Source organism: Lemur catta, chromosome X (assembly GCF_020740605.2).
Source record: "Lemur catta isolate mLemCat1 chromosome X, mLemCat1.pri, whole genome shotgun sequence".
Classification (NCBI taxonomy): Eukaryota; Metazoa; Chordata; class Mammalia; order Primates; family Lemuridae; genus Lemur; species Lemur catta.
The window spans coordinates 52,504,106-52,527,406 of NC_059155.1; the positions used below are offsets into that span (position 1 = coordinate 52,504,106).

Here is a 23,301-nt window from a genome sequence, read left to right on the forward strand (position 1 = left end):
TAACATTCTTCTACCAGTATTCATTGAGTGGTAGCTTTGTATCCAGCACCTTGCAGGGCACTGTCACATACATTGTTTTCATTTAATTCTTACAGTAAACTTGTGAGATAGGAGTGATTATCCTCACTTTACCAGTGAGGAAACAAACTCAGAGATATTAAGGGACTTATTCAAAGTCATACAGATTGTGACAGAATTTGGGTTCAAATTTGAGTTCTTACATTTGACTCTAGTGGTTTTGTGTACAGTTTTCAGGGGGTTTAAGTTTAGTGGTGATGGGCAGCTATTCATCGCATCCCTACTCACAGACAAAATGAAATATGCTATAATTTCCTCCTATAATAGAAGGAATAGAAGGAATGTTTAATAAACACTAGAATGGATTCTTTGGCTTTGAGATTTAAGCTTTTCTTCATAAGGGAGTATACTATAATGGCAGAATTTCTCCAGATTATTTTAGGGCAAAGTAAGTTTTTAGTGTAGTTAATTAAAATTTCTCTCGAGAGTGGTAGCAGGGGCATGGATGGATTAGCTTGGTAGTTCTTAACCTGTCCCTGTTGTCACTCACATCCCACTCTCAGAGGACTTGGACCCATTAGAACAGAAACAATAAGCCTGCTTTCTCTGAGAAGAAAACTAATATGTTTAAAAGCATTGTTTTTCTATATTTATCATTTATAGTAAGCTTTAAGGTCATAAAATTGGTATAATATTGTTGAGAGTAAATTTTATTACAGTGGTTTTAAGATCAACAATCAAACAAGCAAACAAACATAAGTAATGACTCCATTCACTGATAATTGCAGTTGGGCACTGCATGTCTAAGGTTACCAGTAGCCAGGAAAAGGGTCAAGATGAGCACATCACCTTACTAGGGGGTTATATGGACTGGGCACAGAGATGCCTTGTGGATTTTTTAAAAGCACAGGCTTTGGCTTTACAAAGGCTTGGATGCGACTTGCCCTCTCATCTGTAAGATGGAGCTAACCACTCTCTACCTAAGAGGACTGTTGTGGGGATGAAAAGCACCAGTGTATGTAAGGTACTCAGCCTAGTACTTTTCATATCATGTTATGGGCATCCACAAAGTGGTGGCAGTTGTCATTGTTATTATTGAAACTTAGTAAATTATAAATGTAAACAATGTTCAGGCACAGAAACAATTCAAGACAGTACAATTCAAGCATCAGCTGATTGATCGGTTGAAGGAATGGTGTCTGAGAATCAGGAAACACTGGGTTCTAGTTTCACGTCTATTCTGACTTGCTTTGTGACCTCGAGCCATTTCCTCCTTCTCTCTAGGCCTCAGTTTATCTATATGAAAGACCAGTTTTGTGACAGAAGAGTCTGAAAAAGGGCAAAATGCTTTATGAGTTGTCTCTTTAAAATCCCTCACCCTTTTTGAGGAATTAAAACCGGCATTCATGCCCAAGGCCAGTAATCAGAGGGGCGGAGAAGTGTTCTTTGTTCTCTAGTATCCTAAACCACAGAAGATGGCTCAACAGAATTATCAGGACAGAGGTCATGAGATTATCTCACTTATAGTTAAACAGCAATAGACCAAAGCTAATATCCTCCTTTAAAAACCCTGTATATCTACCTAAAGGGAGGATGATGGTTTTTTAAGATGAGAGTCTGCCATCCTTCTCATTTGCCAGCAAATTAATAAACTTGTTTTTTCTTTCTCTCAAACCACTTGTCCTTGTTCTTCATTTGGCCTTTGAGACAAGTACTGAACTTTTGGTAACAGTTTCTGAGGATCTTTCCACCTTGGCCATCTCTAGTTCTTTCCTCCCATCTAAGCCTGAAATTTTCTAAGTCCAGTGGGAGACTGGTCACCTCCTTTCCAACTAGTGCCTGATTTCCTATTGTCTCTCCTCTGCAGCATTCCCGTGCCCTCTGCTGGTTTCAAGGAGATGCTGGCTAGCTTCACCTGGGGTGTTAAACACCAGTTCAGACATGGAATGTACCAAGGGAAAAAACAAAGTAGAGTGGAAAAGCTGAATGGCAGGGGACATTGATATAGGTCAGAGATCCTATTGACCATCTGGTCCAATCACTTCATTTTACAGATGATGGGGACACTGAATCTGGAGAAGGGAAGGGATTTCCCTTGACACACAGAAACTGGGAGGCAAGTAGGACCTGAGAGTTCTAGTCTGGGCTCTGCCACAAATCTTATCCTTTCTCTGGGTTTTAGCAGCCCTCTCCACCTACTGGAAATTCTCATCCTCACCTTACAGGCAGCTTACAGGTCTGTTCTGAGGCTAAATTGGGATGATGGATATGAAAACAATACACTGTTAAGCAGCAAAAGCCAATAGCAGCTAGGCGCAGTGGCTCATGCCTGTAATCACTCTGGGAGGCAGAGGTGGGAGGATTGCTCAAGGTCAGGAGTTCAAGAAAAGCCTGAGCAAGATCAAGACCCCATCTCTACTAAAAATAGAAATAAATTATGTGGACAACTAAAAATATATAGAAAAAATTAGCCAGGCATGGTGGCGCATGCCTGTAGTCCCAGCTACTCGGGAGGCTGAGGTAGAAAGATTGCTTGAAACCAGGAGTTTGAGGTTGCTGTGAGCTAGGCTGACGCCATGGCACTCTAGCCTGGGCAACAGAGTGAGATTTGGTCTCAAAAAAAAAAAAAAAAAGCCAATAGCATTGGATCATTATATGCAAATGAGTGTGAAAAACCTGGTAAGCTGAATAAATTCAGATCCTTCGGTGTTTCCCAGGGAAACTGTGGGCTTTGGCAGACTTCTTGTAGGGTGTTTTATTTTTGAGGTCTAGTCATCCAACCCTCCAGAGCTAAGCAGTTTCTGTAACTGCGACTGCGACTGCTTTGGCCCAGATTTGGCTGTGGTCAAGCCTGGGGCTACTATGTTACTGCAGGAGGAGGTACAACTTCAAGGGAATGATGTCAGAAGGTGAGGATGGGATCTTATCAAGGATCATTGAGGCCTTAAACTTCTCCATGCCTCATTGCTTGCATCTCTAAAATGAGGAGAGTAATACTAATAATTATAACTAACATTTACACAGTGCTTATTATGTGCCCAGGCACTGTTCTCATCACTTTACATGTATGAACTTATTTCATCATTACAACTATCCTAGGAGTCAGGAACTATCTCTAAAATGAAGTAATAATATTACCTACCTTAAAAGGTTGCAAAGATGAAATGAGTAAATACACAAAAATGCTTATAACAGTACGTGGCCAAGAGTCATCATGTGATGTGTTAGCTATTTGCATTGGTTATTAAAAGCAGATGTCACAGAGTCTAAGGATACACAGAGTGATTCAGCAGTATATGCAGGATCAGGACACAATCATACTGGCCTTTAGGCCAGTGCTGCTGGATCTATTAATATATTGCCTCTCACTCCATTCTAGGGTGTCCTGAGAATTTTTGAGCCCAATTTCCCTAGTTTCTTAGCTGCTACCTATTTCATACCTAGTGGCACAACCTGTAGGCTGTGAAGGAAATAATAGGTTTTTGCAACCAAATTGCCAACCTCTCTGGCCTCTCTTCTGCCCCCTCTTCCATTAACCCCTTCACACTCCTGGTTGGTTTAGCTCCTCTTTCCTAGTAGAACCCTGGCAGAGTGCAAGGGAAGGGTGGGCAGGGAGCTTCCTGAGTGAGCAAGGCTGCCCACCAGCCATGGGTTCTGCTATCCAGACCTTCAAGTCCACTTGACAAAGAAGAGGAAAGTCCAAAATGGGTACTACATCAAGGTGTTTCTGCACACACCAAATCATGAAGTTGAAGCTATAGGAACCCCAATTTGGGAAGCCAGGTAGTAGAATTTCTTTGAAGACATTAGGGGCTATGGAAATTTGTACCCTTATTTCAGGATGGGCCTTAGCAAAAGTACAAATGACTTCCTTCTACCTTTCTTATCCTTTCTCAGCTCTGGGGGCCCCTGCTGCTGTCCTCTAAGCTTCAGTATGCTTAATGGTGGTTCCTCCCCAGGCTGTGGTTTCCAAAAGGCTGTATCCTTATGTATTGGGTAAAATTGTGTCCACCCCCCCCAAAATATTTTACATCCTAACCCCTTGTACCTATGAATGTTACCTTATTTGGAAATAGGATCTTTGCATATGTAATCAAATTAGAAGGTGGTCATGCTGGGTTAGGGTGGGCCCCTTCCATCCCTCAAACCAGATCTCTGGCTCTAAGTACAGTCTAGAAAGCAATCTGATTAGGCTAATTCATATGGAGGTCTGTTTTCATCCTCATAAAGAAGAGTGAACCACCATTCCCACAATGATGCTGAAATTGGTGGACCATCAGGCATTATGACCAGTGAGGTGGAAACAGAATTTGGGAGTGGTTCTCCCAAATATCTTATCACAGAGGTTAACAACATACTCTGTAGGTAACTCCCTTTTCTTCTATCAAGAATCAAAATAATTCAATGGCCCAGTCCCTTGCATTGCTGGACCTTAGTTTTATTTTCCAACCTGTTCAATCAGGGGGTTAGATTGTATGACTTGTAAGAGAGCTTCTACCTCTAACAGTTATTGTTTCTATGAGACAAAACAGATAAGTTAGGATTAGGTGGAGTGACAAAAAACAAACTTGATACCATGTCTTAGGATGAATACAATAGAGTCTCTTATACTTTCTGAAGCTCTATTTTCAGTACAACCCCATGACTTTTTCTGTTCATAAGAATGAACTGCCTTTGGGATCTCTGCCCTTGGAAAATTTGGTTAGCAACTGGGCAAAGACCCTTCCCTGAGTCATCCAAACTGTTAACTGCTCCCCATGTCCAATCATTTTAGGTACTAATAATAGAGGTGGAAGAAATCTATACTGTGTCCATAGTGAGTTAGGAGTGTTGAGGAGGAATTTGAATGATGTAGGAGCCCAGGAGCTATTTTCAGTTTATCTAGAAAGGCAAGATGGCAAGTCTGTAGTCAGACAGACATACCATTTACTAGTTGTGTGATCTTAAGCAATTCCTTTTCCCTTTCTGAGCCTTAGTTTTCTTAGTATAAAATGGGCTACTATCTACTTTGTGGAGTAAAGACCGAATGCGATAGCAGGCATAAATATGCTTAGCAGGGTATCTGATTCTCTCTCTCTCTCTCTCTCTCTCTCTCTCTCTCTCTCTCTCTCTCTCTCTCTCACACACACACACACACACACACACACACACGCACACGCACACACTTTAAAAAATATTTTATTATGTGCTTTTGTGCATCATCTCATTTTTTCATCCTAGTGATTCTGAATGGTAGGTACTCTCCATTTTATGAAGATAAGGAAATTGAGACTCAGAGAGATGAAATCATTTTCCCCAGGTGTCACACTGAGTAAAGGTTAAAGTCTAGTAAATGCAGATTCCTCACTTTCTCTGTCTTAATACAAACCAAACACATAAAAATGCCCTAGGAAGGAGAAACAAGTAGATGCTATTTTCTTTAAATCAATTGCCTGCTTTTCATTTGCTCCTCTGCTTGATGTCTTTTAGGCTCTTGCTAGTTGGGCCTTTGCCTGCATTTATTGATGACATGTATAACCCTGCTTGGATCTGGGGGCTGGGCCAGATGATATTTCAAACTGGAAGGTCTGGTGTTTAAGCCAAGTGTTGGCCCACTTCCCACCTCCGTTGACTAATCCTGGTTGGTTTTCTTTGCAGGCCTTCTCTCCCTTAGCTGAACCATCACCAAGGACTGTACCACCCAAAATCCTCCTGGAAAAATGCCACTCTCTGCCAATCTCACAGAGTATTCCTGTGGAGCTGGACCAAGTGGGCTGGAGGAGACCTATGATACTTTGTACTGGTATGCCTTTTTGCCCTGGTTTTTGTGGCAGGACATGCCAGTCAGGCCTCATGCATAGGCAGACTATGTTGACATTTACCCTCCTCCCCACCCTCTAGTCTGCCAGTGCTGCTTCTCATTCATACCTGAAAATCTATCATTAGTAATGCCTTGGTATAGACTTTGCCCTCTTCATGCTCTTTTTTTAAAATGCAAATATCCTCATTTGGTGGGCGCATTGATTCAAAGCACTCAGATATTCCATTCTTCCCAGAGCCTTGTTTTTTCCCAAGCCCTCTATACCTAATACTTTCCAGAACTCATATACACCAGTTCCTCCTTTCACCCTCCTCACAGTACACCCTGCTGGCCTCAAAGGGACTAATCCCATAGTGCCCCCCTCCCATAGGGTCATCCTAACACTGCTTCTCTTGCATCTTACCTAGACCTACCCTCTCTGGGTCTCAGGTCCTTCCCCCTTCTTCACTGACCACTAACCGTGGAAAGCCCCTCAAGGGTCAGGGCAGTTTTATTTAACTCACTCAAAACCCAGAGGCTTTCCCCTAATACCTCAGTTATCTCCCAGAGCTTCAGAGTATGCCTTTTCAGATTCAACCCACTGGCCCTGCTTGCCAGGCCCTTGTCATTTATAAGTAAAACTCTGTCTTCTGCTACAACTAGAGAGAATCTATACTCTTGGGTTCCTGGACTTATACCACATTCTAGCAGCTCCCAGTCCCTTTTATAGTAATATATTTACATGAATGCTGAGATACTCAGGACATTACAGCATTCCTTTCCAAAGTTTTCTTAAGTCTCTAAAAGCTCTGGGAGCACCAGTTCTACTTCCCCATGACCCAAAGGTTCCCTCAGCCCTGAAAGCTTTGTAGCTTTTCTGGACATGCTCTTTCTCCTGTTTGCTCCTTTATTCTCCTTATTCCACGTGTGCGGAACATTTGGGATGCTTTGACTAAGAGCTTATTTCCAACACCATGATTCCTTCCCACCATTGAAGGTAGGAGCCAAAGAAATCGCTGGCTTAGGTCTTCTGTGGAATCATTTCCCTCAGAAATCCCCAGAAGCTAGAGAGACAGTAAAAGGAAAGAGTAAAGAATTCTGAAGATGGAGATAATTCTTTGCTGTCAGAACTAGGATTCCCCTTAGAGGTCTCACAGTACTCTTATTTTATGGATAGGAAAACAAACTCATACAGGGGGAGGGACCTGCCCAAGGTCATACAGTCAGTTCATAGAAGAGTTATGAATAAGGGCTTCAACCTCCTGACTTTCCATCATTCCAGAATGTGATTTTACTCTAGTCCTAGACCAAAGTCTTAAATGTTGGGATGCCAAGCCTCTGGTTGCAGCCAAGCTCACCTGCAGTGGAATTGCTAGTCAGCCCCCTTCTCCCCTAAGGAGACCGCAGTTTGTGGGTACAAATCAAGCCATTAAGACAGCAGTAGATGCCTGCAATATATTCTAATTCCCTTGCCTGGGGATAAGGCACTCTCTCATAATCCCCTAAGAGATCAGGCCAGGGGGGTCTAATGCAGGGAATCTGGTCACAGCTGTTCCTCCCCTCTGTCCATTCCTCTTAGGAAGTAGACCCACCCCCTAGCAATTCAGAGGCTTTTGAACAGCTGCTACCACCCCACTGCCAAGTGCCTCAAATAGGCCCCTTCTGGTTTTCAGGAGCAGATGACAGCTCCTGGGGAGGGAGGGGGTGGCGGAGACAGGGTTAATAGTCCTTATCCTAGGGATTGCTTTGGGCTTATTTATAGGCTATGGGTGGGAAAATGTACCCCTGAGGTTGACTCAGGTCCTGCCATCACCTTAGCAGCCACTCTCACCTCTGGGATATAAGTGGCTCTGTTTCTCAAGGTTCCAACCAAACACTAGGGGCTAAAAATATCCCTGGCAAGGAGGGTGACATCAGGACCCCATTTGGGAAGCCAGTTGTCATCCAGCTCTTCTTATATCTCTGACCCTGCTGGCGATAGGATCCAAGGACCATATTCCGATTATGGTTAGTACCTGACTTACCTCCATCTTGCTCAAGGCCTGAAGGACTTCAGTTTGTTTTCTACTGATCAATCTCTGCCAGTCTAACTTCCTCCACACACACTCCTACAAGCTCCTCCCTCTCAGCTTTTAATTTGGAGGTTCCCAGGGTAAGAGTATAAACTTTGGAGTTGGACAGACACAGGTTGAAATTTTTGCTCTGACACATTGAGCAAGTTGCATAACCTCTCTGGACCTCAGTTTCCCCATCTTCGTAATGGGATGCTAAGTAATATCTGCCTAACAGGATTGTTGTAAGGATTGAATGAAATAGAATCTATGGATGTTCCCAGCAAAGTTCCTGGCACACAGGACACACATGTGCTCAGTGACGGCAGGTTCCTTCCTTTTCCCACTGTCTTCTGCCAACTCATATGCCCAAGGACTTTGCCCAGATGCACACATATATACATCACTGTGGATCTCAACCTGAATGTGCCCTAGTACATGAGTTGCTTCTTCTCATTATTCATTCATTCACTCATTCACTTGCTCATTCAACAAATATTTACTGAGCAAAACTGGAAGGTCATTGGAGTTTGCCTTTTGACAGCTTGGTATTCTGGAAGGGCAACAGTTTTGAAGTCAAACATGTTTGTATTTGAATCTTGGCTCTGACTCTTACTACCTATGTGACCTGGAATAAGTCACTTTACCTCTTTGAGCCCCAGTTTTCTTATCTGTAACCTTGGGGTAATAATTTGGACCTCACAGGTGATGCTTTAAGGCTCAAAAAGGCTAATAAACATGAAGGTGCTTGATAAGCTCTGAGGTGCTATACAACTAGATGCAAATGATAATAGCAATAACAATAAGCCACTTAGAGATAGGAATATGTCTTATACCTATCCAGGCCCCTTACATAGTTGAGGGTCTGTAAATATCTGTTGATGCCAATATTAGGATTCAAGATTTACTTTCTAAAAGAAATGGGGGAGTATTCTACTAGAAAGAATCAGAATCCCAGAAACAGTCCCACTGCAGGCATACCCACACACATGTCACCTCACATGTTGGCTAGGCTCTGCTCAAACCACTTGAGGCTAGGCTGACTCAGAAGCCTATTTTGGCAGCGGCATTCAGATTATTTTCCAGTGAGGCCTTGTCCCTCCCAGTAGGGGTGGTTCTGGGTTGGTGTTGATCTAGGATGTTTTAGGGTACAGCTAGAACAACCTAACACCACTGGATTGAATGACCCTGGGGAAGTTGGAAGCAATATTAACCAACACACCAGTTACAGAGCAGGTAAGAAGAACTGATGTATTTTTACCCTTTATTTGAGTATTTCTATGGTAATGGTACCATTTAGCTACATTTGATAACTGAGCCAGGTGTCAGGAGACCTAAGTTCTGTTGCTGAGTTTCTGTGTGTGCTTGTGTGTAGTCAGTTCCCATCATTTCCCTTCTGTGAGCCTTAGTATCCTCATCTTGGAAATGGAGGCAGTGCTGTTTGGCTGTTCTGAGAACACAGATTTCACTAATTAATTGGGTCTGATTAGATATATCCTTGGTTTTTCCTCCTACTCCCTGGTTTTTGAACACATTCATTGTTCACATTTCCTCTTAACAGGTGGGTTACAGAAAGGGATGGAAATTTAGAACTGTTTATATTGCTCCTGGGAAGTGTTGGGAGGGACAAAAAATTAGAGCTATTGGTAGAAACAAGGTTTTCACAATGTTTGTGTGTTTTAATTAACCAGGCTGTCCATGTAATCTAAGACTTCAAGTACTAGAGAATTGTCTAGACCTGAAATTCTTACTTTGTAATTTTAGACAGGAGCCTGGGGTTTTTCTTTTCCCAAGACATTCCCTGAACAACGTAAGAAGGTGAAGGGTACTTTAGATACTGGTTTGGATTTCATCTCAACTAATTTCATCCCTCTTTTTCTCTATTGCTGGCCTTACATGAGTATACCCTTCCCTTCCATGCCCCACCCACCCCAGTCCTGGGGGTTCTGAAAGGTCGACTAGGGTGACCAGCAGCCAAGCCTCTCCTCAAGGAGCTGGGGTCTGGACTTAGCCTAAAGAGTATTCTCTCACCACAGGTAACTTGGACCAGGCCTCCAAGACACTAGAAACTCGCAAGAATATTGGTGGATACTGGAAGCACCAAGGACCGGGAAACAAGCCAGTTAGTGAAGTAAGACCACTTTCTTAGTTCCTTTGGAACTTGCCAGGCTTCCAGCACCCTTTATGTCCTCTAAGCTTCCATTTTTCTGGACATATTGCATGTGGTTGGAGCTTCCAGCATGTTGAATAGAAGCAATATTAAAATGGGTTTCTGAGCTATTTTATGACTACATGAAAGTTGTGAGCATTAACCTTTTCCATGAGTTAATATTTACATGAGATAAATCAAAGACTTTTATGGTTTTCATGCAGGTTGCTTCCTTGCTGCTGCTGTTGTCTTTGGCTGCCTTTGCTATGGCACATGGAAGAGCTATGAGATTTTAAAACCTGAGTACTTTGGTTTGCTTTTATTACATCCTTAGGGTTCATGATCATCTTCAGAGCTAACTGAAGATGGGCATTACATATTTATGGGCATTACTTTGGAGAAGTTGTTTCATAAATGCAGATATAAAAGCTGGTGCTTAGGAGTTCAGGGTTAGTAGTCTGTCTTCTTTATGTCTGTGTCTTTACATCCATGTCCACTGGGCACTTATATGGACTTTTGTAAGTGTAGCTTTCTTGCTATATCTCTATGCACATGCATCTCTGTCCATATATGCCTATCTATGCATTTTTGCCCATTACATGCTTGTTAAAGTACTTCTTTGGTGCATGTGTGGAAGTCCCTGAGCAGGAATACAATATATTTTTTTAACTTAACTCTCTGCTTGTTTATGCCTGTGTTTGTATGTATACCCTTTTGTCTGAGTGTATCTTTGGATGTTTTGACATCTGGTGCTTTTGTGAAATATGTGTGGGTCCATGGGCCTGTCCATTTACATCTTTTTCTTGAGGATGTGTATAGATGTATGCCTTCTGGTGGGTCTACATTTATGCATAGTTTATCTGGGAGCAAGTGTGTTTGGACATATAAGGCTACAGCTCTGTGGCTAAACCCTGGTGAGCAATGACAGGTGAGAATGCAACTCTCAGAGATATCTGGCCTACTGGCTTAGCTTTCACTACCACCACCCTCCAATTTGAATATTCACACTCAGAAATAGGCTTCTAGTCACAGCAGTTTAGGCCTGTTTTATGACAGCCACTACTTAGAGATTCTTGGCCAGAGCGATATATTAATATCATGAAGTTGAGGTGTTGGGGGGTTGGTTTTTGTTTTTTAGTTTGTGAGTTGCAAAGTGAGGCACGTATTAAAAGTGGAGTTGTTTTCTCTTGTTCACTGGCTCCTGCTCAATTGCCCTCTTATCAGCCTTCCCTCACTTGGTTTCCTCAGCACAGACACAGGTTGGTCCATTCCTCCTGAGACACAGGGCACCAACAGGCAGGTGTGAACATCTGTTTTCATTTCAACCAGGTCTCTATGCTGGGCCTCTTTTTACTCAGAGAGCAAATGATCAGCTTCCTCCTAATCAGAAATGTATATATCCTCATAAAATTTTAATTGTATGACAACAATTAGTCATTTGTGATAAGGCCTTTTCCCTGGGGAAGCCAACATTTGTAAGACCCCAAGAGGTGAAATCCAGGGAGGTGGGTCCAGCAAGGTAAATTATCCAGGCTCAGTGGTTTAGAGGAATGATCAGAGTCACTAGGAAAGCCTTGGAAAGCTCCCTGTCATTCAAGGACTGTTGAAATGCTTAAACAGTTTTTGCAGCTCTGATCAACCCTTGGACCTCCTATGATAGTAATAATAATAGCTTACATCTCTGTGGCATTTTACAAAATGCTTTCAAATCCAGTGTTTCATTTGACCTCATGGTAGTGCTGTCAATTATTACCATCTCCATTTTATAGATTAAACCTCTGAGGCTCAAAGAGGGGATATAACTTGCCTGTGGTAGAGCCAGGACCTGAACCCTCTATGAGTCCAAATCAGGAGGAAGGACCTATATTTCTGCTCTTTCATAACCATCGATAATACAGAATGTTTGGGAGCAAAACAGTTTTTCAAGGGAATAATCCAAGATAAGTTAAAACAAAGAGTCTTAGCTATGTGGTAGGCTGCACTATTCAAGACTTCTTAGAGAAGGTGGAATTTGAGCTGGGCTTTGAAGGATGGGAAGGGATGAAATAGGCAGAACAGAGAGAGGTAGCCCAGGCAGATGACAAGTACTACATAACCAGGAAAGACCCCCTCTCCCTGTCCCCTGGGAGCAGTTCAAGCTAGTCTCTTATTAACAGTGCTAAGAGGCAAAAGAAGCTGCTCCTTACATGTGTGCATATATTACAGAAAAGAGAACGCTTTTATACATGTGATACCATTTAATTCTCACAGCTGCCCTGAGAATACTATGTTATCTCCATTTTTCAAATGAGGAAATGAAGCTGACAGAAAATAAAGGATTTTCTCAAGGTGAAAAAGCAAGTTGATATTACAGTAACGGTGGACCTTCTTGTGGCCCCAAGCCCCATGACCTGATACTTATTCCATATCTTCACTTGGGGAAGATGGCAGGATATGTGTAGTAGGTCTTAAAGCATATAGATCTAGCTATATTCTGTTTCCATCACCCCTATCATTTGCTGCCTTTTCTCAGGCCCCAGCTTGGCTGGTCTTGGCAGGCGGGGCATCAGCAGATGATCTCAGCCAGGAAAACCTTCTGTGACAGTGGCCCCACCTTACCAAGTTAGGAAGCTCTGGTGAGGACACTGTGGAGGCAAGACCAACACCCAGACCCCCAGCACTCTGAGGGAAGAATGCTACTGGTTTTGGTATTCCATCAGTTCTTCTTTTTCTTGCTTTTTTAAAATTTATTTATTTTATTTCAAAATATTAAAGGAGTTCAAATGTTTTTGTTGCATGGATTACCTTGTATAAGGCTTAAGTCAGGGCTTTTAGTGTGCCCATCAACAGAATAGTGTTCATTGTACCCAACAGGTAAGTTTTTACTCCTCACCCACTCCCACCCTCCACTCTTTTTGTTTTCGAATGTCCTTTACCTCTCTTTGTGCCTGTGTGTGTCCATCATTTAGCTCCCAGTTATTAGAGAGTACATGTGATGTTTGCTTTTCCATTCCGGATGTACTTCACTTAGGATAGTGGTCTCCAGTTCCATCCAAGTTGCTGCAAAAGACACTATTTTATTCCTTTTTATGGCTGAGTATTACTCTATGATATATAAATGTATATGTGTGTGTGTGTGTGTGTGTGTGTGTGTGTGTGTGTGTCACATTTTCTTAATCCACTCATGAATTGATGAGCACTTAAGTTGAATTGTGCTGCAATAAACTTTTGAGTGTAGGTGTTTTTTTGCTAAAATGACTTCTTTCCCATTGGGTACATACCAAGTAGTAGGATTTAGTAGAATTGCTGGGTTGAATGGTAAGTCTACATTTATTTCTTTAAAGAATCTCTATACTGTTTTCCACAGAGGTTGTACTAATTTGCCATCCCGCCAACAGTGTACAAGCATTTTTTTCTCACTGTGTCCATGCCAGCATCTATTGTTTTTTGACTTTTTAATAATGGCTACTCTGACAGGGGTAAAGTGGCATTTCATTGTGGTTTTAATTTGCATTTCCCTGATGATTAGGGATGTCAAGCATTTCTTCATATGTTTGTTGGTCATTTGTCTATCTTCTTTTGCCCACTTTTTAATGGGGTTGTTTGTTTTTTTCTTGCTGATTTGTCTGAGTTCTTTGTAGATTCTGGATATTAGCCCTTAATCAGATATATACTTTGCAAATATTTTCTCCTATTCTGTAATTGTCTATTTACTGTGTTGATCATTTCCTTTGCTATGCAGAAGCTTTTAACTTAATCAAGCCCCATTTATTTATTTTTGCTGCTGCTGCCTAGGGGTCTTAGTCACAAATTTTTTGCCTATGCCCATGTCTATAAGAGTTTTTCCTCTATTTTATTCTAGAATTTTTATGGTATCATGCTTTACATTTAAGTCTCCTATCCATCTTGAATTAATTATTGTATATGGTGATAGATAGGGGTCCTGTTTCACTCTTCTGAATGTGGCTATCCAGTTTTTCCAGCACCATTTACTGAATAGTGTTTCCTTTTGCCATTGCATGTTTTTGTCTGCTTTGTTGAAGATCAGTTGGTTGTAGGGAGATGGTTTTATATCTGGGTTCTCTCTTCTCTTCCACTGGTCTATGTCTCTACGTTTCAACTAGTAACATGCTGTTTGGGTTACTGTAGCCTTGCAGTATAATAAAACCTGGTAATGTGATGCTTCCAGATTTATTCTTTTTAAGATTCCATTGGCTATTTGTGCTATTTTTTTGGTTACAATTGAAGCATAGAATTAATTTTTCTAGATTTGTAACATATGATATTGGTATTTTGATGGAGATTGCATTGAATCTGTAAATCACTTTGGGCAGTATAGACATTTTAACAATGTTGATTCTACCAAGCCATTAGCATGAGGTGTTTTTCCATTTGTTTGTGTCATCTATGATTTCTTCCATCATTGTTTCATAGTTCCCATGTAGAGATCTTTCACCTCTGTAGTTCAGTATAGTGCTAAGTATTGTATTTTCTTTGTAGCTATTGTGAATGTATTGAGTCTTTGATTTGACTTTCAGCTTGACTGTTATTAGAATGTAGAAATTCTACTGATTTGTATCCATTGATTTTGCAACCTGATATTTTGCTGAATTTATTTATCAGTTGTAGGAGTCTTTTGGTGGAGTCTTTGGGATTGTGTAGATACAAGATCATATCATCAGCAAGCAGGAATAGTTTGACATCTTCTTTCCCAATTTGAATAATCTTTATTTCTTTCTCTTTCTGATTGCTCTGGCTAGGACTTCCAGTACTAAGTTAAATAAAAGTAGTGACAGTGGGTACCCTTGTCTTGCTCCAGTTCTTAAGGTAAATGCTTTCAAATTTTCTCCATACACTATTATGCTGCCTGTGGGTTTGTCAATATGACTTTTATAATTTTGAGGAACGTTTCTTCGATGCCTAGTTCATTGAGGGGTTTTTTTTAACAAGAAAGGGTGCTGGATTTTATTGGATGCTTTTTCTGCATTGATTGAAATGATGATATGGTCTTTGTTTTTGATTCTCTTTTTGTGGTGAATCACATTTATTGATTTACATATGTTGAACCATCCTGACATCCCTGGGATGAAACTCATTTGATCTTTTTTTTTTATTTCAGCATATTATGGGGGTACAAATGTTTACATAACATATATTGCCCTTTTCCCCCCCTCCCACCTGAGTCAGAGCTTCAAGCGTGTCCACCCCCCAGATGACACTCATTATGTATGTATATACCCATCCCTCGTTCTCCCTCCCATCTGTCCAATGCCCGATGAATGTTATTCTTATATGTGCTCTTAGGTGTTGATCAGTTAAAACCAATTTGATGGTGAGTACATGTGGTGCTTGTTTTTCCATTCTTGGGATACTTCACTTAGTAGAATGGGTTCCAGCTCTATCCAGGAAAATACAAGAGATGCTATATCACCATTGTTTCTTATAGCTGAATAGTACTCCATAGTATATATATGCCACATTTTATTAATCCACTCATGTATTGATGGGCACTTGGGTTGTTTCCACATCTTTGCAATTGTGAACTGTGCTGCTATAAACATTCGAGTGCAGATGTCTTTTTTATAGAATGTCTTTTGTTCTTTTGGGTAGATGCCCAGTAATGGGATTGCTGTATAAAATGGTAGATCTACTTGTATCTGTTTAAGGTATCTCCATATTGGTTTGAACAGAGTTTGCCCTAGTTTGCAGTCCCACCAGCAGTGTATGAGTGTTCCTATCTCTCCGCATACATCCCAACATTTGTTGTTTTGGGACTTTTTGATAAAGGCCATTCTCACTGGAAATAAATGATATCTCGTTGTGGTTTTGATTTGCATTTCCTTGACGATTAGAGATGTTGAGCATTTTTTCAAAAGTTTATTGGCCATTATTCTGTCTTCTTTTGAAAAGTTTCTGTTCATGTCCTTTGGCCACATTTTGATAGGGTTGTTTGATTTTTTCTTTCTGATTTTCATGAGTTCTATATAGATTCTAGTTATCTAGGCCTTTATTGGATATATAGTGTGCACAAATTTTTTCCCAGTCTGTAGGTTGTCTGGTTGCTCTCGTGACAGTCTGTTTGGCTGTGCAGAAGCTTTTTAATTTAATCAGGTCACATTTATTTATTTTTGTTGTTGCTGTGATTGCCTTTGGGGTCTTCTTCATAAATTCTTTGCCTAGGCCAATGCCTATACGAGCTTTTCCAACATTTTCTTCTAGAATTTTAATAGTTTCACACCTTAGGTTTAAGTCTGTTATCCACTGTGATTTGATTTTTGTGAGAGGTGGAAGGTGTGGATCCTGTTTCAGTCTTCTACATGTGGCTATCCAGTTTTCTCAGTACCATTTATTGAATAAGGATTCTTTTCCCAAGTGTATGTTTTTCTCTACTTTGTCAAAGATTACATGGCTATATGAGGATAGTTTTATATCTGGATTCTCAATTCTGTTCCACTGGTCTGTGTCCTGTTATTGCGTTCTCAAGAACAGCTGTACCAAGCTGATTAAATAACCATGGCATTGTAGTATAGTTTGAAGTCTGGTAAATTAATACCTCCCGTTTTGTTCTTGTTGCCTAAAATTGCTTTTGCTAAACAGGGTCTTCTCTGGTTCCATACAAAGTGTAAAATTATTTTTTCTATATCTGTAAAAAATGATGTTGGTAATTTAATAGGGATTGCATGGAATCTGTAGATCACTTTGGTAGTATAGACATTTTAACAATGCTGATTCTTCCGGTCCATGAGCATGGTATGGTTTTCCACCTATTTACGTGCTCTGCAATTTCCTTCCTCGGTGTTTCATAGTTCTCCCTGTGGAGGTCTTTTACCTCCTTAGGTAAATATATTCCTAGGTACTTTATTTTCTTTGTTACTGTTGTGAAGGGTACTGAGTCTTTGATTTGGTTCTCAGTTTGACTATTACTGGCATATATGAATGCCTCTGATTTGTGTGCATTGATTCTGTTTCCTGAGACTTTACTGAATTCATTTATCAATTCCAGGAGTCTCTTGGTTGAATCCTTGGGGATTTCTAGATATAATATGATATCAGTGAGAGTTTGATCTCTTCTGTCGCCATTTGGGCACCCTTGATTCTGCTCTCTTGCCTGATAGGTCTCGCAAGGACTTGCAGCACTATGTTGAATAGCAGTGGGGACAGTGGGCAACCTTGTCTGGTTCCAGTTTTAAGTGGGGATGCTTTCAACTTTTCCCCATTCAATATGATGTTGGCTGTGGGTTTGTCATTTTTGGCTTGTATCAATTTTAGGTAGGCCCTGTCTATGCCTATATCTTAATCGTTCTTATCATAAAAGGGTGTTGAATTTTGTCAAATGCTTTTTCTGCATCTATTGAGAGGATCATATCATCTTTGTTTTTGCTTCCATTTATGTGTTGAATTACATATATAGATTTGTGTATGTTGAACCATCCCTGCATCTCTGGGATGAAGCCCACTTGGTCGTGATCGATTATTTTCTTTATAAGCACCAGAATTCTGTTTGCTAGGATTTTATTGAGAATTTTTACATCTACATTCATAAGGGATATTGGTCTGTAGTTTAATTTTTTGTTGCATTCTTTCATGATTTTGGTATCAGAGTTCTGTTGGCTCCATAAAACGTGTTGGGGAGGATTCTGTCCTTCTCGTTGTGGAATAACTTTTGTAGGATAAGCACCAGTTCTTCTTTGTAGTTGTGGTAAAATTAGGGTGTGAAACCATCTGGTCCGGGGCTTTTCTTTTTGGGAAGGTTTTTTATTGCTGTTTAGATTTCAGTTCTTGATATTGGTCTGTTCAGGAATCCTATTTCTTCCTGGTTGATCCTAGGGAGGCTGTGTGTTTCTAAACATTTGTCCATTATCTCCACATTTTCCAGGTTGTGTACATAAAGCATTTTGTTGAATTCACAGATGATACCTTGTATCTCTGTGGCATCAGTTGTAATTTTTCCTTTCATGTTCCTGATGGAGCTTATTAGAGATTCTTCTTTCCTGCTCTTAGTCTAGCCAAAGGCGTGTCAATTTTATTTATCTTTTCAAAGAACCAACTTTTTGTTTTATTAATCTCCTGCATAGTTTTCTTATTGTCAATTTCATTTAGTTCTGATTTGATCTCATTAATTTCACTTCTTCTGCTGGGTTTGAGGTTGGTCTGTTCTTCTTTCTCCTGCTCTTTGAGTCGATTCATTAGGTTGTCTATTTGTGAACTTTCTGTCTTTTGGATATAGGCATTTATGGAATTAAACTTCCTCTCAGGACTGCTTTAGCTGTATCCCACAGATTTTGGTAACTTGTGTCTCCTTTGTCATTTAGTTCAAAGAATCTTTTGATTTCCATTTTGATTTCCTCATTTATAAAATAATCATTCAGGAAAAGGTTTTTTAGCTTCCACGACTTTGAGTAGAAATGAGGATTTCTGTTAGGGTTGATTTCTACTTTTATTCCACTGTGATCTGAGAAGATGCATGGTATAATTTCTATTTTTTTTAATTTTTAAGACATGCTTTATGTCCTAGGATATGGTCAATCTTAGAGAATATCCCATGAGCTGATGAGAAGAATTTATATTCAGTGGATTGTGCATAGAATGTTCTATAAATGTCAGTCAGGCCCATTTGTTCTAGCGTTCTGTTTAACTCCATTATTTCTTTGTTTATTTTCTGTTTGGAAGATCTGTCCTGTGCTGTCAGCGGGGTGTTGAAGCCTCTGGCTATTATGGTGTTGCTGTTTATTGTTTGATTTAGTTCAAGTAGGGTTTCCTTTATAAATCTGGGCGCACCTAAGTTGGATGCATACATATTAAGTATAGTTATGTCTTCTTGTTGAACTGTACCCTTCACCATTATATAGTGACCATCTTTGTCTCTCATTACTTTTGTTGATTTAAAAACTAAGTTATCTGAAATTAGAACCGCCACACCAGCCTTCTTTTGGCTTCTGTTTGCTTTAAATATTGATTTCCATCCCTTTTTTTCAGTCTAAATGCATCTTTGCAGATTAGATGAGTTTCCTGGAGACAGCACATACTTGGCTTGTATATTTTTATCCATTGGGCCAGCGTATGTCTCTTGAGTGGGGAGTTCAAGCCTTTCACATTTATTGAGAGAACCGATAGGTGGGGCAGATTACTGTTCATTCTGTTGGGTAGAACTTCATTGCTATGTTTTCTCCCTTGAGCCATTGTGGTATCTGGTGTTTGATCTTTAGCTTTTGAGTGGTTTTACATTCGTGAGTGTTTATTGCACTGATCCGTGTGTGACTCTGTTTTGAGTCTTCTTGGAGGGCTGGTCTTGTCTTGGTGAATTCCCTCAATCTTTGTTTATCTGAGAACGTCTTAATTTCTTCTTTGTATACAAAACTTAGCTTTTCTGGGTACAAGATTCTAGGCTGGGAATTATTCTGTTTGAGAAGAGTGAGAATTGGGCCCCAGTCTCTTCTTGCTTGTAAGATTTCAGTTCAGAAATCTGGCATTATTTGGGTGGGCTTTCCTTTGTATGTTGCTTGTTTCTTTCACCTTACAGCTTAAAGAAGGGTCTCTTCAGTGGCTATTTTGGTCAGTCTCATGACTGCATGACGTGGTGTCTTCCTATTTGCAATGAATCTCCCAGGGGTCTTCTGGGTTTCTTGTACCTGGATATATAGATTTTTAGCAAGGCCTGGGAAATTTCCCCCTATTGTATCTTCAAATTGCTTATCCAACCTTTGCGTATTATCTTCTTCACCTTCAGGAATGCCCATAACTCTCATGTTAGGCTTCTTCACATAATCCCACATTTCTTGCAGGCTTTGTCTTTTCTCTTTTTTCTTTGCTCTATCTCTGTGACTGACTTATTTAATTGGAAGGTGTTATCTTCAATCTCTGAGATTCTTTCTTCTGTTTGATCTACCCTGCTCTTGAGGCTTTCCACTGTGTTTTATAGTTCCCTGAATAAATTCTTCATTTCCAGGAGTTAGGTTTGATTTTTCTTTAATATTTTGATTTCTTTAGTAACCTTTTCTTCCAAGTCCTGGATTTTTTTGTGGTTTCTTTGTGTTGGTTATCCATTTTTTCTTGCATACCATTAAGTTTTCTTATGATCCATGTTTGAAATTATTCTTCTATCATTTTAGTGTTCTGAATTTGGTTAATGTCCATTGCTAGAGAACTGGTGTTCCTCTTTGGGGGTGTATTTTCCATTTGATTCTTCATACTTCCAGAGTTCTTTCACTGAGCCCTTCCTATCTGGATCAATGGTTGCTTCCCACCTTTCAGTTTTTGTTTGGAAATTAACACGCCACGTGCAGGCTCTGTTCCAGTAGATGCTGTAGGGGCAAGGCAGTTCGCAGCTGCTGCCTAACAGCCTGGATGTGTGCGCTTCTATTCTTACTTCCTCATTCACTAGGGGGAGCCACTTATGTGTTGTTCATGGTTCTTCTACCACAGTTGGGGGCTGCTCCTGGTGGGAGGGGTTACTTGGAGAGCCTGTTTTGGCCTCTTGCCAGGGTTTTTGTTCCCTGGTTGCGGATCCCACTGTTGGCAGCCAGCTGGAAGCAAGAGTCCAGCCCCAGGGTTTTGATCCGACTGGATGATCAAATCCATTCTGAAGAGTAAAGTTACTCAGCTGTCAGCATTTAATCTGTGCCAGGGCTCCGTGGATTCACACTAGTTGAAGAGAGAGTGGTTTTTCTTGTCTGTCTCTACCTCTAGAGGTGGCGCCTACCACTTTTGGTGTAAAAGATGCTGGTTGGGGGAAGGGGCTGGTGCCACCATCTGCTCAGCACCCCAGTGCCCCAGCACCTGCAAGTCCCATGGGCAATAACCTCCCCCACCCCAGCGCCTACAAGACTCGGGTGCTAGTCTCTCACAACTGGGGAAGCACTCAGAGTTCACACATCACAATGGGTGCGGCTAGTTGACCATAGGTCATGTAAGGGCAGAGCTCGTTGCGGGAGTCCCCAGGCTGGGGGAAGGGAGCCACCCATCACCATATCACACCGCAGTGGCTGGGTTGTGGACCCCAAAAATGGCAACTGCCAGCCCGCAGAGCACTAGCACTGGGGGTGAAAATTCAGAGGTTGGCAGGTGCCTGGTTGGAGGGGCCTGAGTCATCAAGATGCCCCCTTGTCTCTTTTATGTTGCCCTCCCACAATCTCATGCCTGTCCAGCAGGAGCTTTCATTCTTTCTGATTCACCCTGAGTGGGCCTATTAGCCTGTGGCAGTTTCCAGGTTAGAGTCCTCTATTTAGTGTTCACCTCCATCGATCTAGACCTGCTGAGTGGTAGAGGCAATTTACCTGTCTCCTAACTGCCTCCAGCGATAGCCCAGACCAGTCTCTCCCCTGTCCAGTGCAGTCCTGGCACAGAGCTCGGGGAGTTCAAGATGCTTCCTGCTAATGTCTCCTCTCCACAGAGCCCCGTGTCTCCCGTGGTCATTTTACACTGATTTCAGGCAAATCCCTGTCTGAGTGGGTGTGGAGGTCAGTGGGGAAGCAAGACATTCTCCTGTGGGACTGATGCCACCTCACTCGCTGGTGAGGCAGGCACAGTGGTCCCACTCTCTGCTCTCTATTGTTTGTCTCGCACTCTCCAGATTTCGAGACCTTATTTCCCACTCACCTTTTCTTTTTCCTGCTTTTTGTATCCCACACTGATTCTCTGTCGATTCGCAACACTGTTCTTGTGGCAGCACAATCCACTCATGTAGCAGACCGAAATCTATGGCTCCCTCTCTGGGAGCAGGAACCCAAGAGGTTACCTCCACTCCACCATTGTTTTCTCCCCAACCACCACTTTTAAATATTCTTGTGGATTAAAAAACTCTTCTCATGGACTTATTTTAGCTGTTTTCTTTTTAACTTATCACCGTTAGAGCAGTGGGAGCCCCTTTCAAGCTGGATTAATTGTCCTTTTAAAAAGTGGACTAGACATTTCTGAAAGGATTGTGAACTTGAGCAAATGGCTCTTTGCTTCAGTTTCCTTTTCTGTAAAACAGGGTTGTTAATAATACCTACTTTATATAGTTTCTATGGGGACTAAATCAGTTAATTCATATAAAACACTTAGTATCTAGACCATAGTAAGTATTTAATGACATGGTAATGGTTATTATTCCTTGTATTTTCTTTCTGACAAAGAAAGATGTCCCAGGTACATTTTCATTTATCTTTACTCCAAATCTGGTACCTGCTCCCTTCCAAGAATTCTTGGTACCATTGATTTCAGAACAGACCAGTGGCCCAGGGTCTTGGTGCTAGCTAGGGATGTATTAATACATTGGATTATTTTCATTGGCATTATTAGTAATTAGGTCATTAGAGACTGCTTGAGCTATTTCTATAACATAGTGTGGGCCTTTAACATTAGTGTTGTTGATTCATTTTTAATAGGGAAAACGTGCATGTAGTATGAAGTATAAATAGGTACAGAAGTGTGCACAGGGAAATATAAGTCTCCCCACCCCACCACACTCCACCTGTGACCTCTTGCCACCCAGTTCCCCTGCTCAGACCTAACCAGTGGGGAATGTATGATGGAAACCTTTCAAAATCATGAGCTTATGTTGATGTTTCTAATTTAACTCTAACTTCCTTCATCCATTCTTGCTTCTCTCTTATATTCTATTATTTTCTTGATCTATTTATCTCTCTCCTTTTTATCACATACGAGTATCTTTAATTGACTCTACTATAATTGTCACAGCAAACCATGTATCTGAAATACAATGTTGCCCAAAACTTTAGAAACTTTTTTTCCTTTCCTTTCTTTATTGTTTTGGTTTCTTTTGTTTCATAAGACTGGAATTTTTTTACCTTTAGCCCAAGCCTACTGGAATTGGCTCCACAGTGTACAGGTTCAGATATTCTTCTTTCTCAGCATTATCTGAGGAAAGAGCTAACTGCCTGAACAGAAAAAGAAATCTCAACCTTCCCTCAACCAACACCAGGAAATGTGAAGGAGTAGGGCACATGGTATCACAAGTTGAGTCCTCATACACTTACTGGAGAATAATCATGTAAGGGAAAATATAAATAAATATAGTGGCCTCTGAAGTTTCTGCACAAATCTTTCCCTAGCTCTTTGTATCCATGAACTCAGAGATAGGGGGAGACATTGTGTGAACAGGATTCAGGATTGTAAATTGGGTCAGATTTTGTATTCCCTTTATAGCTGGGAACAAAAATATTATAATCAATATTCTTTACATTTTAAGGAACTTTGGTTCACACATAAGCATGTTAACTCAGTCTCTGAGCCATCAGATGCCATGCGTGTGTGTGTGTGCATGTATACATTCTTATATATAAACCTAAAAATATTTAGGTTGTTTTTGTGAGTTTTTTTAAATA

At 40.9% G+C, this 23,301-nt stretch overlaps 1 protein-coding gene across 6 annotated transcripts in view; it reads left to right on the top strand.

The window, feature by feature from the left end:
* The window catches only part of ARHGEF9 (Cdc42 guanine nucleotide exchange factor 9), a 324,866-nt gene that overhangs the window by 47,893 nt on the left and 253,672 nt on the right, over positions 1 to 23,301 (top strand). For 4 of the 6 annotated variants that reach the window (XM_045537711.1, XM_045537712.1, XM_045537708.1 and 1 more), the window contains 2 exons: positions 5,656 to 5,800; positions 9,885 to 9,979. In XM_045537711.1, coding sequence (XP_045393667.1) covers positions 5,656 to 5,800; positions 9,885 to 9,979 — 240 coding nt within the window. Of the gene's footprint in view, positions 1 to 5,655; positions 5,801 to 9,008; positions 9,085 to 9,884; positions 9,980 to 23,301 lie in introns of those variants that run through there. The other 2 variants (XM_045537716.1, XM_045537715.1) reach the window with 2 other exon arrangements.